This window comes from Coloeus monedula (genome assembly GCF_965178545.1).
Source record: "Coloeus monedula genome assembly, chromosome: 6".
Taxonomy (NCBI): Eukaryota; Metazoa; Chordata; class Aves; order Passeriformes; family Corvidae; genus Coloeus; species Coloeus monedula.
In genome coordinates this window covers 41972492-41991033 of record NC_138786.1, presented here as the reverse complement: position 1 = coordinate 41991033, position 18542 = coordinate 41972492, and the positions used below count along the sequence as shown (strand labels likewise).

Here is an 18542-nt window from a genome sequence, read left to right as displayed (position 1 = left end):
AAGCTTCCTCCCAGCACCTGCACTCCCCAGAAAAACATAGCAAGATTCTCCAACAGGACAAGGCTTTGAAGGACATTGGTTTAGAAGTAATGTTACTGTTTCCCGCAAATAATGACCACGGTTCTACAGGGACAAGGTATTAACAGCTAAATGAGTTTTTCTTTAGATGACAATGAGAGTGAGTTATTTGGTTCCAAGGAGACACCCACGAGGGAATTACCTTGTCTGAGCGCATCAGGTTCCATTCTTTCACACACATGGAATAAACATTTTCCTTGCAAACTACCTATTGCCTGAAGTGATCTCCATTCGGGCTGTGGTTTCATGTGATTGCAAAAGCTAAGTGAGGTTATGCCTGGTCAGAATTTAGCTGGGAGACCTCAAGGTATAAATAGGTGCTGTAAGAAGTGGCAGTTTAATAGGTGATGCTGCTTCCTGAGTCAATACAGAGGTAATGTTGTAAGAGAGAGGTTAAGCTAACAAGGAAAGGCTGGAGGCTGCTGGATGAAATGTAAATCAGGTATCCTGACAACTTGAGGTGTCTGTTGTGAGGAAGATGGTAACCTGGATGTCCTATGAAAACAAGTCATATCAGCCTAAGCTTCTCTTACAGCCATCAGTGCAAACCACACTCCATTGTATGATGGTCCACTCTAGACAGGCTGCATTCCCACAGAGGAAAGATTGACCACTGCAGTTATCTGTAGAGGTGCTATTGAGGTGCAATGACTGTTTGTAAGTAAATATTTTACTGTGTTTAGAATTCTTAATTTCTTATGAGAACAAAAGTTCTTATTAAAAAATAACCAAAACTTCTCCCAGGACAATTTTTCTATGAAGCAAGGTCCTATTTATTTTCATGTCTGAAATAAATTCTCAAATACAAACAAGTGAATAGAAAATTAAAGTGCTTAACTATTTACAGGGGATGGATGTATGAGACGTCTGGTGTGTCAGAGCTCTATGGGAGACTGAGGTGGTCCTCCCTCTCCGACTGTCCCACGTCCCACTCAGTCACTAGTTCTGAGGCCACCTCTGTGAAGAGATGGTCCCAATCCCAGCTGGCATCATCCTACCAAGAGGAAAAAAGACAAACATGCTGACATGTTACTGGTGTCACCCAAAGTTCTCTGAACAATGCCAGAACAGCAAAGAGAGAAACCAAAAGGCAACTGCCCTGACCAGGGAAGTCTCAGATTCAGCTGGCTAGAACAGTAATACTAGCCAGAATGAAATGTGAATCCCTGCTACAATTTTAAAACGTTGACAAAATTATTCATGTTCCAAAACTCCAAAAAGGACATTAATTGTTAATATAATTGTTAATATTAGACACTCCCAGGCAGGGCGTAGAAAGGAGCCCTTCCACTCTTCTGCACTTCTACTGAAGCATGTGCAGTTCAAAGCTGCAGAAATCCTCTGTTGCAAGTCCTGAGCTCAGTTGTATTGAGGTTGTTCTGTCCTGCTTTAAAAACCCCCTGCCCAAACCCCAAATGCTTTCTGCCTTTGTCCCTCTGTACTTTTCTGTAGAACCACCTGTAGCTCATGGTGGCTACCGAAGGACAAAACAAAGCACTGGTTCTGCAGGTATCTCTGACAGTACTAGGCCCTTTACATTTTCCTGACTAGCTCCTTCATACTGAAGGGGGCCAATCATAGCGATGCCATAAACTGACATCAAGAAAGCACTATCTATCTTAAAAATCATCTGCTGGGGAAATCAAACCTCCAACAGCTTGGACCAGCTCCTCCTCACATCTCTTCTCCACTCCACTGACATGGCTTCCTTTCCTAGTACAGTCTGAGACACACAAGAAGCTTTTACCTTGGTGTTTCCACAAAACAAAGACTCACCTCTCGTAGTTCATGCTCTGGAGCCAAAACTTTGGTGAGGAGCTTCAGGTCTACCTCCCCATCCTATGAACATAGAGAGTCACAATCTTACAGACACTGAGAAAATGGACATGATTATTTCACCAGATACATTTGTTAGACGTCACCACATTTGTCTCATAAGGGTCACTTTGTTCAGGACAACTCCAAGAACCTCACCTGAGCAACAGACACCATATCCACATTATTTACAGGCACAAACAAGTACAAAAGCCATGCTGCAGAGAGGAACAGACTTACAGGGAGACTGCAAGTTCTTTGGATGATTAGTCTGTGTATTTTGTGCAGCTGAGTATCACTGTGGAGGATGACATGAGCCCGGAAGGAGAGGGACTCACATAGGCCAGCCCATAGCAACATCCACTTACCAGAGTCTGGAAGGCAGCATATTTCATTAGATCTTTGTCCAGGTCATGGTAGGTCAGCACACGGTTCACCTGCACACTGCAGCCAGAAAGAGTCAGAGAACAAGCCTGTGTCAGTGTGGAAGCACATGTGAGGAGAAGGGTGGCATGAACAGTAGTCTGGTGCCATCTTGAGTGTCCACATCCCCCATGCAGACCCTTGGGATGGATGTACCCAGACAGAAGCACAGTTCAGTCAGCAAATGAACAGTCATTGACAAATCTATGTACCAGGTTGTGCACATGCATAAAAATAGGATGTGGAACAACCATGGACTCCCTCAGAGAAACCAGCATGCCAAAAGAAGATCTGTAGACTAGCTGCAAGGGCTAGAAAGAAAAGAAGACCGTAGTGAGCATTCAAACAGCCCCAGTGCCTTAGCAAAGGAGCCTCTGAGAGCAACACCATACAAGCTACAGAATAGTAGAGATTTTGGGATTTTCAAGTCTGAGCTGTAACAGAACTATCAAATATTACTTTTTAAAAAGTAGCCTTCCAAGGAAAACATGGTGTAGTGGGGTGATAACACTGTTGTACCACACTCGCCTTCACAGGTGATGCAACACTATAGAAAAGACCTCTATTAATTGCATTTGCTTGTGTTTGTCCATGAAAATCACTTGTCTTTTCTACTGCAGGAAAACTATGAATACAGATCGCGTGATTAAAAAAAAAAAAAGGACAAAAAGAAATGAACTCCAGTGAGAGACACAGTAATTTTAAATTTACTACTATAAAGTGTCAATTATTTTTGTTAACAGCTGTATTTTGTTAACAGTAACTACTCCACACTTGTGAGAGAGGCATCTGGGCCAGGAGTAAGATATCCCACCCTTCCAAATAAGGGTCAACAGAAATCCCAGTCTGTGACCTTGGCAATAGGCCCAATAGAGGAGAGAAGACTTTCCTGGTATGTTTAAGACAAAACCCCAAAAACTTTCGTTTCTTAAAACCTTCTCCCTTGAGCTGACTCCAAGGCTACTGTGATAGCACCTTCAAACAACAGGATGGTACTTTGCAAATTAACTACGTACTTGAGTAAGAAGGATATCCTATGGAGGGCAAAGCAGCCTGTGACCATCATAATCAAAGTGTGTGTGATAATGCATGTGTATTGGAGACGTTTGAGTTATGCAGGCAACCTTAAATCAAGAAATTCCCTACTTCTGAGAGTTTAATTTTGCAGCATCAAATACATTATTCTAATGTAGGTTTTTTATATAGAGAGAATATGCAGTAATTGCTTTCTCCATGTAATAGGAAACAAGCAGTTTGCACTGTTCCGCTTGGAGCCCTACTGTCACAAAACACAGCATCAAATCCTGCTGCACGGCACTGCTGCTGACATCCAAAGAGCATGAGTAAGATGGGTTTAATTTCACTAGCCAGTTTGCACTGCTGATGAAAGCCTCGAGGGTACCTGGCAGTGCTCTTACCTGGGGGGAGCTGCCACTTGCATGGCCAGATCTTCCTCCTGGACATCCTCCAAGTCAGGGATTACAGGAATGTCTGCAACAAGAGAAAGCAGCAGCAGTAAGTGGGGAGTGTTGTGCTCTCCTCTCACTGAAGACAAAGGTTCTCTTGCTTCACAGATACAAAGCTCCCTGTTTCTTATTAGAGGAAAACACAAAAGGGTTATTTAGAAATAATTAAAAATACATTGTTTAATATTAAAACAAGGCAATAAAACTTTGAAGTCTGGGGTCACAAGAAATCTTGCAAGAGGAGCAGATTAATCCAGGTAGGGCTCTATAGGCCATGGACTATGCATCTGAACACAACCCTGAAGCGAAAGAAGCCAGCTGTACTAAACCTTGCTGCCTACATTGCCATCATCAACTGGTAAGAATTTGCTTGTTATGTGTTATCATTTATTCAGACACCAGTCACCTAGATTCTGTTAAAAATGAAACGTGGGGCAGAAACTGAGAGAATACACATAAAACTACATATTGAAGAAGCTGCTGTTGGGGTCTCATGCTGTGCAGAGGCCTGTGACCTTCCTCAGGAAGGAAGTGCTGGTGGTCTAGCAGATACAAACACTTGGGAACACATCTAGTTGTACTGTCACAAACCTTTTCCTGATTTCCAGTGTCATCCTGGAATGGCTGAAGGTCACTGGGTATTCCCAGCACAAGGACTATGCCTACTCCAACTAAAAAGGATGCTAGAAACAAAAGAATTGAGAACAGAAGGAAGAACTGAGTGTACTTTGCATCCTGCTAAAGAAGCAAGGCTCTGAAAGTATTGCACAGTTTGTCATTTGACAAAGCACTGCAAAAAGTTAGTGCAAAAAAAGGAGAAAGAGAAGGCAAAGTAACTGGAGGCACAAAGCAAGAACAGAGTACAGCAATACAGAGCTCCTTTAAAGACTCAAGACCACCAAGGCTCTCCAGAGACCCCAAGCCCTCAGACCATGGAGAAGCTGGTTTGGCTTAGGGAAAAGGTTTCGCTTGCCCAGTGTGCAGGCAAAGTTGGCCCCTTCAGCACTGGGATGAGCAGTCTGCTCCCAGCTCTGCCAGCAGTGCAGCAATGCTACTCCTGGATGGCAGCAGGCAGCTGAGCCTGGCTTTGCCCCGTTTTGCAGCCCAGGCTGAGATGAATATTCAGAAGCTGGAGAGACATTCCCACCTATGGTGCCGAGGGCTCTGGGCGGGGCCTTCCCGAGAAGCCCCTTGTCCAGCCACCTGTCAGAGCTGCGCAGGTTCTCAGCTGCCCTGCCCTGCTGCACGTCCGCCGGTGCCCCCGCTCGCTGGCCAGGAGATGGCCCTGGCCCAGCTGCAGCAGGGCACGGGTCAGCCGGGCCCTGGCGCGGTGGCCGTCCGGAGCTGGCCACACAGTGGGATTTCTCGCTAATTGGTTGCCTGGCGGAAGGCTGAGCGGGACAGGGGCTGTCACGAGCGCCTGGCCACGGCAAAAGGAGTGACAGCTTGGCCGGCCTCAGCAGAGCTGTGCTTTCTAGCTCCCCAGCCGCCCAAGGAGCAGGTGCCTGCGAAGAGGCTTTCCAACTGCAGCAAACTTCCCAAAGACTTTTAAAAGGGAAACTGCAGCAACAGCCCCTAGGCTGCCCCTAAGACAGAGGAGGCACGTCTCACCTGTGCATCGCTGGGAATTTGGGGCAGATCTCCCCACCTCTGCTTGCGAGGACAATAGCTGGTAGAAGCTGCTATCCTGCTGGTTCTTCCCTGCAGAGGCTCCCAGCTCTTGGTAAAACTTGTAGCAAAATTTAGGGGACAAAAGCAAAGGGGACAGACAGAGCAACGTGTAGGCAGCTGGTAAAGTCTGCTCAAGGATAATGTGTGAGAAAATCCCTGTATATAAGCAACACGGACCAAGGAGGGAACCAACTGGTGAGACTGGTCCAAAGCGGGGAATGAAGCCCTGTGCAGAGGTGCCCTATTAAGTCCAGCAAAATGAGCATGGAAATGAGAACCATTTAACCTCTCCTGAACTAATGTATCTTTTTTAGGATGAGACTATGAACGTTTCTCAGCAAACACAAGTTAATTAAAATACGTGGGAACAGAGCTGTCTTCACCCACGGAGCAGGAGAAGGTCAGATCCTTATCCATCTTTGACAGCAGAAATGTAAAAGGTGTATGCAGAAAACTGAATTTCTTCACTCAGTGCTCATTTTGGCAGCTATTTCAGGAGTCTCCTCTTCCCAGTTCTCTTTTGTTTTTGTTGATCTATTTTTACACTAAAAAAAGTTGTAAACTTTGAGCCCTGATCATTTGAGCCCTGATCATTGATGTCCCTTCCATTTTGCAGGTTCACAAAGACTCCTGGGTTCTTCAGTGCTGATTTTATCTCATTGCCATTGAATTCCATGGAGAGATTTCTAAACCCCTTGCAGAGCATGACCTCCACTCTGTATTAGCAAAATTCAGGCGATCACTTGGAAATTCTTTCCAAAAGAAATTCAAGGCTCCAATATTTTATAGACACTTTGAAAATATTTCAGACAGAAGAGCTGGAAAAGCTCTGGGGGCTCTTGCTAGCCCCTCCAACAAAGGCCAGTGCATGCTTGTTCTTACTGCAAAGTGTGGATGCCTTGCCCATTTCTAGGCAGAGGCAATGCCCTTTAGGACTGTGAGACTGACAGGAAACAGTACAGAAATGTCACAAATTTTAAGAAAATATCAGGTCCTTGGGCTAACTGCTATCAGGGGCAAATAATTCCTGAAATATTTGGGTCTTTATTTCACTTGTTACTCATAATTACCTCTTCCCTCTGCCAAGTCCCATGGTGCCACTTTTGCACAATCCCTCTCCCTTCTCTCTCTGTACAGTTTGTACAGTTTGTACACAGTTTGTACAAAGTGTCTCAGTTCTGACTTATCACCAAGGGCTCAACCTTACCCCCTCATTCTCCAGCCAAATAATGGTTTTGTTGCTCTTCTTGAGACTCACATCTTTTTTTTCCTATAAGCTCTGTTAACATAGCTAAGCTGCAGCGCAGTGTCTGCTGCAGGGAGAAGAGCACAACACGGGCTATTGTGCTGCAGGAGAGTGGGCATATGCTCTACTTTTAATATTCCCACTAGCTGCAGGGAGGCTTTACATGTAACATTAGTAGATGCAGAAATGTTCACAGGAATAATGTATGTGAATGTCCTCCCAATCTCACATTGCATCTTTTCCCAACAACAAAGTTGCATGACAAACCCCCCACCCTGTGTGCTTTGCTCTGTTACCCACATTTTGCCTCTCCTGTTCATAGTGTGGGGGCTTCAGATCATTTTCCATAAACCTGTGGTTTTGGTGCAGAACCTTGACACATACTTTACTGGCCAGGCTCTCATGCCCATGTAGAAAAACCTCAGAAATGACTGCACAAAAGAACACACCTTCACAGACACCAAGTCACTGTAATGTAGTGAACAATGAAGTGAACAAACGACCTGTGCAAAGATGAGTGGGCACCAAATGCTAGATGACAAATGCAAACTCCCCTCCACCTCCCAGATTATTATGAACAAGTAAACAAACAATAAAACCAAAATGAGTGTACTCGTATGGAAATTATGGTAGGGCAGGAGACACCAGCACCAAATGTTGCTTAACTGGGGAGTTAAGTCACTGCACAAAACTGATTGTCCCAGAACATTTAAGCCCCAGCATATAATTAAGAATAATATTTTATTTCAATAGCTGAACTTAGCTAGGTCTTACACAAAAAGAGCTTCGTGACTAAGTTATGACAAGGCACCAATGACATAAGACAGAAGTGTGTGAATGGGAGGAGGAGAAGATGAAGGGGAAAGAGTGAAGGCAACCCATGCTACATGCAGACAGTCAAACAATAAGAAAGGAACAGCAGCTTTTCAAGTCATACAGAAAGGAGGGCTTTATGTGCTCATATTAAAGTGCATGTACTAACCATGTTACTTCTTAGCAAGTAACTTACTGACAGGCAAAGAAGACAACCACAGAAAACAATGAGCAGGAGGTGGAAGAATCTGTACCAATCTAATACTCAGCTGCTCCTGAAAGTTGGTAAATTGCACCTCCCCTACCAAGCAGAGCTGATTTTTGGTTTAGTAGCAATACCTGCAGTCTGGGTCTCTTAAAATCCTGTAAACTCACAGTAAGATCTGATCCTTGCTCCAAAGAACTAAGCTGTCTGCTAGATACAAGATGGCATAAAAAGGGACAGACAGAATCTCTTCCAGGGACAGACAATAAATCACTGGCAAAGCTGGATCTAGAAACCACGTTCCAGTTCAGGCCTGCAGTTAGTTGGAGTGTGGTTGCTGCTTACTCCCTAAGCTGCTTTAAGAGTACCCTGAGCCCACATCCTGGCACCCATAAACAAAGAAGACTCCATCTCACATAGTCTGATCCACTTTCCCTGGGTCAGTATTTCAAAGGCCAGTTCAAAATGGACACTCTTGTGGGGACTGTGCTGCCCTCCCTGTGCACACACCACCATATCCAGAGAACACAAAGAGGGTAGTGGCTTCTGGAGCTGACAGTCTCTTACCACCAAACAGGTATAAAAATGAAACTAATTTTATGTTGCTTGCTCATAAAATGTAAAACTGAAATAATTACAATATCTCTGCTGCTGCAAAACTTTGTTTTACTGAATGCTGTTACCTTCTGCATCACGTTTGGGGAATTTTAAACAGGCAAATGGAAGGTCTGATTGAAGATGAAGTTAAGTGAAAGAAATTGGTCTCATTTAGCACATGACAGGATTCATCTGTGTTCCCAAGTCCACTGAGGTAGCATCATGGGCGTTTCATATTCATGAGCTGCTGCGACACTGTGTCCCCTCATTTACAAAGCACCGTGTTCAGCAAATTCTGTCCCTGTGGACACACTGTGCATTTCATGGTCTTGTCAGAGAGACATCAAACACTTCAGTAACCAAATACCAGAAAATGGCTTTAATTAGCACATCTCAATGCAATAAATAATTTTTCTCTCTAAGTGGAAAAATGGAGAATTAAAAAAAAAAAGAAGAAAAAAAAAAGAAAATAAAAAAGTGGAAAGCAACAGGCAAAAAAAAACCTTCAAAAAACCATAAAGAACAAGGGACACAGACAGCTTCTGCTGAGCACACAAACAAGCTTGAAGCCTCTTGGAAGCTTTCTCAGGAGAGCAGCAGGCAAATGGAGACAATAAAGAACGCTTCTTTGGATGCTTGGACATTAATTTCATAGGGATGTCTTTCCCTGACTGAAATTGCCCTACTAGTAGGCCAACATGGAGCAGCGTACCTGCCTGATCAGCCAGCAGGGAGATGAAAGCAGCAGAGTGAAAAGCAGGCAGTACTACAGCTACCAGGGCACTGTCTCAACAGCTGAGATAAGCAGAAGATAAGCTGAGTGTCCCATGTCCCAAAGCACCCTTCTGAGAAGAGAATAGTAACAGCACAACCTGGCCAAGCTGATGGGAAAAGTCACCCTGTGAGCGGGTGCCAGAGGAATCACAGGATCTAGGGAAGGTCATACAGCAGATTCAGTACTGACCCTACAGCTTTGCCTTAAAAAGGTTATGCATTTGCCTTGCATAATATTGCATCTCAGCTAAACGGATGACTGGCTGGAGGGTCAGGTGGTCTGGGAGACATTCTACTTGCTTCAATAGTGTCGTGCTTTCACAGACTACTTGGTGTGGCATGGCTTCTTCTGCACCTGACAGCTTGCAGGGGACAGGCATCAGGCATGTCTGCTGCTTCCCAAGGCTGCTGCTGACACAAAGGCTCTGCCCAGTTTCAGTCATTTGAAGTGGGAGAAGAGGCACAGAACAGCCCTGTCAGATGAGTCACTGGGCTCAGTGCAGGGCTTCACAAGCAGTAGTGCATGGTTGTACTTATGCAAGAAGTAGGAGCAGACACTGATGGCTTTTAAGGTGAGGAATCTCTTAATGCATAGGTTTGTTCACCATCAGCAGAAGACGGGAGAGACTGGAGGCCATGCCCAAGACCTGGAGTCCACCATGCTCCTGAGGTTATCAGCATTTAGAGTGGTAACACAGCTCCTAGTCTTACCAACAACCCCCTGACAGAGTGCTATGACTGCCCTCCTTTCCAGTAACGTGTCTTCCTCTTTTTAAAGACTGTTCCCTGTTCCTTTGCAGTATTCCCCTGCTAAAACATACTCAGAAGGTAGTGGGGCAGCAGATGAGAAGGCATGAGGTGTCCTTCTCATGTCCTCTCAGGAGAGGGTGTGGTGAACTCAGAAACACAAAACCCTCTTCAACAACGCTGGAGATGAGGGACTTTGCATTAGAGCATTACTGGGGCAGGGAAAGCAGCTTCTCAGGATGCTCCTGTGGAAGTATGTTCAGGAGCAGGCGTGCCTGATTCTATTTCATCCTCTTCATGTTATGCTGGAAAAACAAGACAAACTACATTTCTTTTATGCTAAATCCTTAGGTTTTTTATTTTTTCTTATATATATTTATTAAAAAATGCCTCTTTGATCGGCAGCACCCATGACACTTCCACATCCAGCGACTCCTCAGAAGCCTCCCTCCCTCCACACAAGGCCACCACTGCTGACAGCCAGCTGGGTTTGATCAGAGCCACTCAGAATCGGATTTTCATAAGACAGATGAGGAATCTTACTGCTGCTCTCTCTCATATCAGATGAGAAACTGAGGAGGAGGGGGGACGGGTCCTGAGGGAACGACACTACAATCAAGGGCTACGCGGTTCTCTCTCTGTCCCTCCACTGCTGCAATTTTCAAAGGAGTTTGCCTCAGGCAGTTTTAAATGATGGTGTCTCAATTCTGTAATCATCTTTCAAGAGCTTTTTCTTAAAGGGTATTTTAGGTAAACCTAGTCCGTCAACTACATTTATGGACTCAGCAATCACAGACCCAATATGACTGTGTATCAACCATATCGCAGAATTTAGCAGCAGCAGATGTTTCCCCACAGTGTCATTTTCAGTCCCCAACAAGCTGTATGTGCTTCCTTGTAATTAAGGAGCCCACTGTCCCTCGGCCAGTGGTCTGCTGCTTCAAACAGAACTTCAGACAATCTCTTGGGACATACTCTTGGGACATACTCTTCTCTCCGCTGCCCACTGTGGCTCTCAAGAGAGAGCTTTCCTCCAGCACCAGAGGCTCTAGATCACAATGCCAGTGTTACTGGAGGAGTTCAAACTGGCCTGGACCAACAGTTCAGTGGAAACCATCAGGCTGGGCTGAGTTTGCCCTTCAGTGACCTTGCACAGAGACTCAGGGTAGTGCATTGGGGGAGCAGCAAAGGGGAGGACTGTGGTGTGCTGACAGAGCCACACACAAAGTCACAATGGAGAATCCCAGACACCCAACAACCACTGACACTCTCTACCCCAAAACCTTCTATTCAGCCCATTCATACCACTTCCAAAACACTATGTCTTTCACTCTGTCTCCATTTCACTAATGCTCAGAACTTTTCATCCATTTAGCTCTCCCCAGATCACTCCAACACTGCCTTCTGAGCCTGTGAAGTACCCACTGGCCATATCCCTGACTGTTCCTGCAAATTCTGCCCTCCCATTACCCTCATTCTGCCCCTCTTACCCACTGCAGCTATCCTTGCAGCTCATGGCCTCTGGAATCCACCAGCACTTGGAGTGCTTTGTAAAAATGGCAGCTTACCAGGGAAGCAACTGGCAAAATTGAGCAGGAATGATAGAGCGAACAATAACCCTCACTGTGGTCTATTCTCAGCTCTGTTTGGAGCAATACCATCACTGGTGCATATTCGCATGCAGCTCAAGAGGTGTTGGATATCTTATGGCTGTGAATTACAGACCTCCCATCTGACAGATAGGTATCACTGCCCAGAAGGATTGGGGACCATGGCATCTGCCCACTTCCTCCTCTGTTGTTCAGAGTCTGGTCTCTCATCCTGCTCAAATGCAAAGGAGCTGCTGGCACATGCCAGAAGGGTAAGAAGTCCTACTAGACGTTTGACATTGCATAAAGAGGTCTAATCATCTGCTCTGCTTCCTTGAGAAGGCTTCCCAGCAGGCAGAAAGGGGTTTTGCCTTGAGGGCACAGATCTAGTAACTGTCTCCTGGCAGCTTTCCTCACCTGCAGGTCAGGTTTGGGTTGTCTGTGTAGCACAGTCAGGCTTTCATTTCAATCAGCTGTCTCATTCACACACACTATCTGCTTTAAAATAACAAGCTGTTGTTCCTGCAGACAGAAAATCACACATCACATCCCAGTCTTCCAAGAAAAGCCCTAGGAGCTATGCATCCCAAGGGTAACAGAGAGAAAGCAGAAAGGAACTTCTGATGATGGGGCAATAGTCTATGTGGGAATAGCTGGGAGAGGGATTACAGCCTTAGCTAATAAGTTCCCATAAAGTGCTGAGGAGAAAAATCCAAGGGCAAAGTAGTAAGGAGAAAGACATCGGGGGGAATGCAATGCAGCAGTGCAGAACTGGTGGACAAGAAAGTAACAACAAAGAAACTTCTGGCCAAAGGATAAATCAGATTGCTGAGGTGGGGGAGGAATGTTAGCATTTCTCATCCCGACAGGAAACAGCCCTATCTAGCTCTGTGCCAGAGACATACAAGCAGAGCAAAGCCCTCTGTGCCCTGCTGGAGAAAGGAGCAAAGGGAAGGGAAAGCCCATCAACTTCAGCTTGGTTGTCCCATCTTCCCTCCCACCTCATGACAAAGGATAGTCTGCACGTGGCAGAAGCTCCTGGCTGCTACAGAAAAGGAAGCAGTGCTCTGCAGATAGCACCTTTTAAATTCCACTGAGAATCTCACATCTCCTATCTCATGCAGTTTCCCTGCCATACAGAGCTCAGTCCCTGCTGCTCATTTTCCCCATTGACATGGACAGAAAATTGAGCAATTACCCTTAAACTCCTCTCTCTCAGATTGCACAAATTGCTACATACAAAGCATTAAGCCCCCAATTGCCCCTGGCCAAAAGTGACTTAACTAGGCCTGTCCTTTAGGAATTAAGCACTTTTGTGTTGCTTGTGAAGGTTTATTATTCCTCAAGTGTGATGCTTTAAATCCTGCAAAAGCAGGTTTCTCACCATGCAGAGGACCTGGTCCCCCATGCCAAGGTCCAGTGGGCACATAGCCACTAACAAAGGCGTTATCCATTTGCTGTGCCTGAGTACTCACGAGTACCAGCATGTGTTCAGGAGGGTGGGGACTAAGATCACAGTGGGTGCTGTAGACATCAACCAGATGCTCCAGAGCTACTTTTGAAGAGACACTGCACTTTTTCAAAACTGTCTTCCCAGCTTGGAGTTTTACAGGGGCAAATGGTGCTTTTAGCCAAACACAAGTCTTTGCTTTCCTATAACTCAATACTGGCAACCTCTTAAAGGGGCTGTCTTGTCCTTGACTCTAGAGAAATATGAAATGGAGAAAATGAATTCTGAGCATGATCTGAGCCAAAGTTCTTCACTGCTGGCATCTCAAGGATATTATATTGTGCAGTATGGATGACTTCCACCTTCTGGGTTTCCCCGTGCAACTGTAACAAAGTACTGAAACTGCAGACCATTCCATGCATGTCCCTGTCTGGTCCACCCACTTACCATCTCCCATACTGTTTCAGTCGTTTCACACAGCCTAAGAAGTTTCTGTCCTTCTCTCCCAAACTCCCACAGAGATAAGGAATCAGATGCTATTTCATACACAGGCCAGGAGCAGTGAAAGATTTCCACTTTTATTTCTGAAACTACAAGGCATATCAAGCCCAAAAGCCTCCACTTGGCTGTACAAACTTCCCTCTATTCTCCACATGCTGAACTGGGTTCTCTACAGACCCAATACTTTTTTAACACATTCTCAAATGGACTCCAAACTCGGAGTCTCTGGGTGTAAGTAATGTATAAAAGATCACAACTGAGCACATTCCAAATTCACAGGAACACCTTTTTAAGGGCATATAGTTTTGTCCTTCATTCTTCTAATGAAAAGGTTGGATGGGGGACGAACAATGTTAATGGAATGGTACAGCTCAGCTTTCTAATAGGTTAAAGGAAGGCGATCCAAATGTATTGGTTGACAGCAGCAATCGTTATGCAACCGCGCCTGTTCATATTAAGGTGTACAAGCTAACACATTATGCAGCACAAAATAACCGTGACCCATCCTTGGGGATCCATACACCAATGTCTTGATTTTTGTATGTTTAGAATCGGAGCTATACGGTTACAGTTAAGGACACAAACTCAAGTGCAGTTCTATGCAAAGGCGAGGCTGCTACAGCTCAATTTACTGCCCAGCCACAGCCACTGCTACTCCCTGCCTTCTACACTAGGCACTTATTTGTATCTCTCTGCTTATTCAAAAAAGTAACTTTATTCAAGTTCTGGAGTTTGTTTATATGTCACTTTTCTTCACTGCAATTGCTGAGCCCACATGGAAAACTCCTCTCCCAGAATAGTTTTCTTAATCTCCCTGTGAAAATAGGACCACAACCATGCAATGCACCATCCATTTAGAGATTTTCTATATGCAAATTAGAGCCACAACCCAGCATATTTGCACCAGAAACTGCTTGGGTAGGAACCGTATCAGATTTGCAGGATCCTTCTTCTAATGCATGGATTTAATCCGAAGCCAAACTCCAGTTTGCAAACAATCCAAATTCAACTGCTAATCTGTGCCTAGGTTAGGCACAGATAAATAAGTGAAGTGTATTAGGATTCAAAATGTCTTCATACCACGCTCTGCATCAATTCTATGCTATATTTATTACCCAAGGTCTTGAAGTGCTGAAAGTCACATGCTACAAACAAACGTGGCAAGCATTTTATGCCTGGTTAGCAAAGACAGTCATACTCCAAGTACATGACCAAGGTTCAACAAAAAGGACAGCATGTATGCAAACAGTCAGAGCTGTTCAGAACAGACTACCAGCCTCAGTGACATACGCTGAAATTTAAGAAGCCCAAGAAACTTCCCAGGGGGAAAATTTAGTCTGTTCTGAAGATGCCAGTGCTATAAAGGTGCCACTTCTGGCAGTCATATGTTGCAATGCTTTATCTGTCTGGAAGACCCAAATAAGTCTTCATTTAATCTCATTAGCCACACTGATGTCTGATCCTTTGTGACTCCAGATAATTGTTCTGATGCTTGGTGATATTTTACAGGTGCAACTTTTTATACACTGTATAAAATTCTTAGTCCTTGAAAACTGAGGTACCTCCTAGAGGCTTTAATGAATTTCTATGCTCCCTACCGTTGTCTAGAGCTTGTCTTGAAATTCACACTGTGGATTTTTCCTGAGATTTCTCTTGACTCATCCAGTCCTAGAAGAGTTGGTAATATACACTGTAAAGAAAACTAGTGCTAAGTCAGGAGTCCAGTAGATTTCATAGCAGCCTGTACAGGGATGAGATGGGACACCAGTGTATGTTTAGCTTATGATCTATGATCCTGGGTTAGGGCAAGCAGATTTTTTAAATTAAGAATTCAACCACAACAAAGACCCCAGGAGAGTGGTGCTTGTCTTGTTGGGAACAAGGATATTGCCATAAAAGATAACAGATGCTTTAAGCAGAGCATACTATCACCTAAACCAGAGGAGAGCAGGGACTTCTTTCTCCACTCTTAACCTTTTTTTATGCTTTTAGCTCTCTTTTTGCCCCAGTCCACGATTCTCTATGGAAGTAATTCCAGAGAAAAGTGTGTCCTCAGCACTTTCCTGCTTGCCAAGGGTCCTCTATAATTCTGTGTTCATGAAGAACCAGAGTTAGACTACAGGTTCATTTCTTCATCCTCCCTCTCCATCTCCTTTACTCTCTCTCTCTCATTCATCTGGGGAGACCTAAGCAGCTCCCACATTTGCTTACCCCCAGAGTGGTTCATTTCCTTGCAATTTCTTACAAGATGCCTCTGCTCACTGGAGAGCCCCCAGACATGCAGGAAGGCACTTCTTGCAGTCAAGTAGGTGATACCTTACCTCCTCCATCATCTGATGCCTCCACGGTCTGCTGTCTGAGACGGTGGCTGCAGCAAAGCACAAGAAAGAATTTCAATTTCAAGCCCAGAAAAACATCTTGTTGTGCCCCTTTCCTCCCCATAAGCTTCATAGCCTGTCAAGGAGAGAGTTCCCAAGTATGCTTAGCCTGCAGACTGATCTTCCATACCCCTCATTGCTGAGCTCAGCAGAAATCTCATCTTAAGCAAGAGGTACCTAAGACAAACCCCTAGGCTGCAGACAGTAGGGCCTGGGGTGGGTCTGGGAGGAAAGCAGTTGCTTTCTCATTTTCCTTCTTTCTATTTTATGGGAGTGACAGAGCCATCATCTACTCCGTATCCAGGGAACTATAGACTGACCAGCCCTGCCCCATCCCAGGACACATGACATGAATTCGTGAAAGGCTCTGCATCCTTCCCAACTTTCAGATCTTGGTATGCTGGTCAGATGATCAGATCAGATGTAAAAGTTATGGAAGAAATCTCAGTAACAATGGGAACTTACTCTTCTACTTCTTCTGCATGCTTTCTTCCTGACCTGCAAGACAAGGAAGACTTATATTTAGGAAAGGCTAGAGAAAATTAAGAACTTTACTTTTCCCTATATAATTGTTATTGTGTAAAACAGTTCCTGCACCAGGTCTGATAGAACACATCACACCTTAAAGAGTTCTGAGTGACTATTAAGCCAGTGTATCAAAAAGCCCCTGAGTGCGACAGACTGAAACAAAACCACTTGGTTCCAAAAGACAGCCATGCCCAGATATGGCAAGAACCATATTCCCTGTTTTTTTAGTTTCTCAGATACTTTTTTATCCCCTTTGCCATCAGCTGCAGGTAAAGCTGTCCATACCTGAGCAGAGAGGTTGGCACATTAAGAAACGAAGAAGGTGCTATACCTTGTCTACCTACTCCTGTGAGGTCAACAGGTTCTTCCTCCCCCTGGTTGTGCATAAAGACTGTCTGGTTGCCTTTCAGGTTAGGAGTCCCACCTGAGCTGGTCAAGCTCAGGTCAGACATGCAGTCGCTACAAAATATCAGGATTGATCTGGCGAAGTTAAAAGGAGTTCATAATAATAACATGGTGGGGAGGCACTGGCAAATGGCAGCTCCCTTGCTCTCCACCGCGGCAACCCCAGAACTAATTCAGTCCCGATTAGGGACGCTTCTTCAATATTCAAAATGTAAAACATGGAGGTTGCTGAACCAGCACTTTGAAAAGTTAATTAAATGCCAGGTTTCTTTTTAGCAGATACTCCATCACTCGCTGATTGCTTTGGCCATTTTGCAGAGTGAAGTTTCATGTCTGTGTGTTGGGAATAAATATTCTCCCCTCCCCTGAAGTCAGGGTGCCATGACAAAGAATACACGGGGCTCTTCCTTATCACATGGACTGTCCCAGGACACACCAAGATGTAAGAAAAGTTGCCCTGCCTTGCACTGCTCTTTTCAAAGCACTTTGTGACATGGCACAGGCGTCTCTTCATCTGCTCTCTGTTCTAGCAAGTTACAGTCTTCATCTAGCTCTCCTGTGAATAATCTATTCTTCTAAGAGCAAGGAGCAGGGCACAGAGGATGTCTAGCTATATGGAGAAGAGGTACAAGGAGAAGAAAGTCCTTTGTCTCTACTGCTCTCTCTGGAGCTTGCAGAATGTGAGAAGCTAAAGATTACACTGAATCAGTGATCTGAGCCCAGTAATATCAACTGCTATAATCAGAGTTGCAGCTGTGTGGTGACATCTGCATCTGAGCAGAAATGCAACAGAACTGGGGAGTTTAGGAAAGAGCTCTTCCAGTGAGGATGAACTGTCCAGCTCCATCCTTCTCCTCAGTGGTAGTACAAAACACTTTTTGTGAACCTCCTGATAGTATGGAGAAAGACACAGACAGCTTCAGAGAACCCTCCACCAGCGCTCAGTGGCATTTAGACTCTGAGAAGATAGAGGTAGAAAGATGATGCAAGATTTCTCCTATTTTATTCCTCCTTTATGCTTTCACAGAACTGGTTCCCACATAGCCTTGCCCTCTCCAAGCTGAAACATCCCAAATGATGGTGTTGCACAGCCTTGCACAGTGAGATGATTTCCTGGGGGTTCAATTTAACATCTTCTTGGCGTGATCCTGTTACTCTTGATGATTGTCCAACCCCAAGTAACATTCTCTTGCTCAGTACTCACACTCCTTACATCTTTTCTCCTGTCTCCAGGCAGGAATAAAACACTCCACATGTTTATATTTCCCAGGAGAAAAGGTCACTCCTACTATCCCTGTAAGCAAATTCTGTTTCTTCTTCCTAAGCTCCCTGTCATGACTGATACCCAGGTGGCCCACAGGGAAGGCAGTCATGTTAGTCCTAGAGGCAGAGACTGCTTTGCTCATGTTCTGAGACTTAAGCTTTCTCAACTTTCCCTTGTTGTTAGGAAAGGATTTATTCAGGACAATAAGCAAATACCTCATTATGAAACAGCTGCACTATATATTGGAAAAAATAGTAATTTGGGGAACAAACTCATCAGCAGGAAGGGGGGAATAGTACCAGCCCCTTTAATCCCAGAGCCCAGGTGTTAGAACTCTCCTGTCAAAAAAGACTGTTCCTTCCTCTTTCCAGGGCAAGTTGCAGGCCCATGGTCAGCACCCTCAGGAAAACACCTTAGTCCCTGTGCCACAGATCCCAGTGGTGGCACTGGGTGAGGCAAGTCTGTCACGCTGACAGTACTGTGGTTTATACAGAGCATTTATGTATCGACAGCACTGGAGCAGGAGCTAGAAATGACTGCTCTTCTGTTTAGTAAAGACATCTGCTTCCAGCCACCTGTACCAGATATGTTT

General features: G+C 44.9%; 1 protein-coding gene across 1 annotated transcript in view; it reads right to left on the bottom strand.

Moving 5' to 3' along the window:
* Positions 1-961: 961 nt before the first annotated feature.
* IFT43 (intraflagellar transport 43) overlaps positions 962-18542 on the bottom strand; it is a gene marked incomplete at both ends in the record, with an annotated part of 43415 nt that continues 25834 nt past the window's right edge. The window contains 6 exons of the mRNA XM_082282788.1: positions 962-1072; positions 1855-1917; positions 2262-2337; positions 3735-3807; positions 15697-15743; positions 16219-16251. Of these exons, the coding sequence (XP_082138914.1) occupies positions 962-1072; positions 1855-1917; positions 2262-2337; positions 3735-3807; positions 15697-15743; positions 16219-16251 (403 nt within the window). The remainder of the gene's footprint in view (positions 1073-1854; positions 1918-2261; positions 2338-3734; positions 3808-15696; positions 15744-16218; positions 16252-18542) is intronic.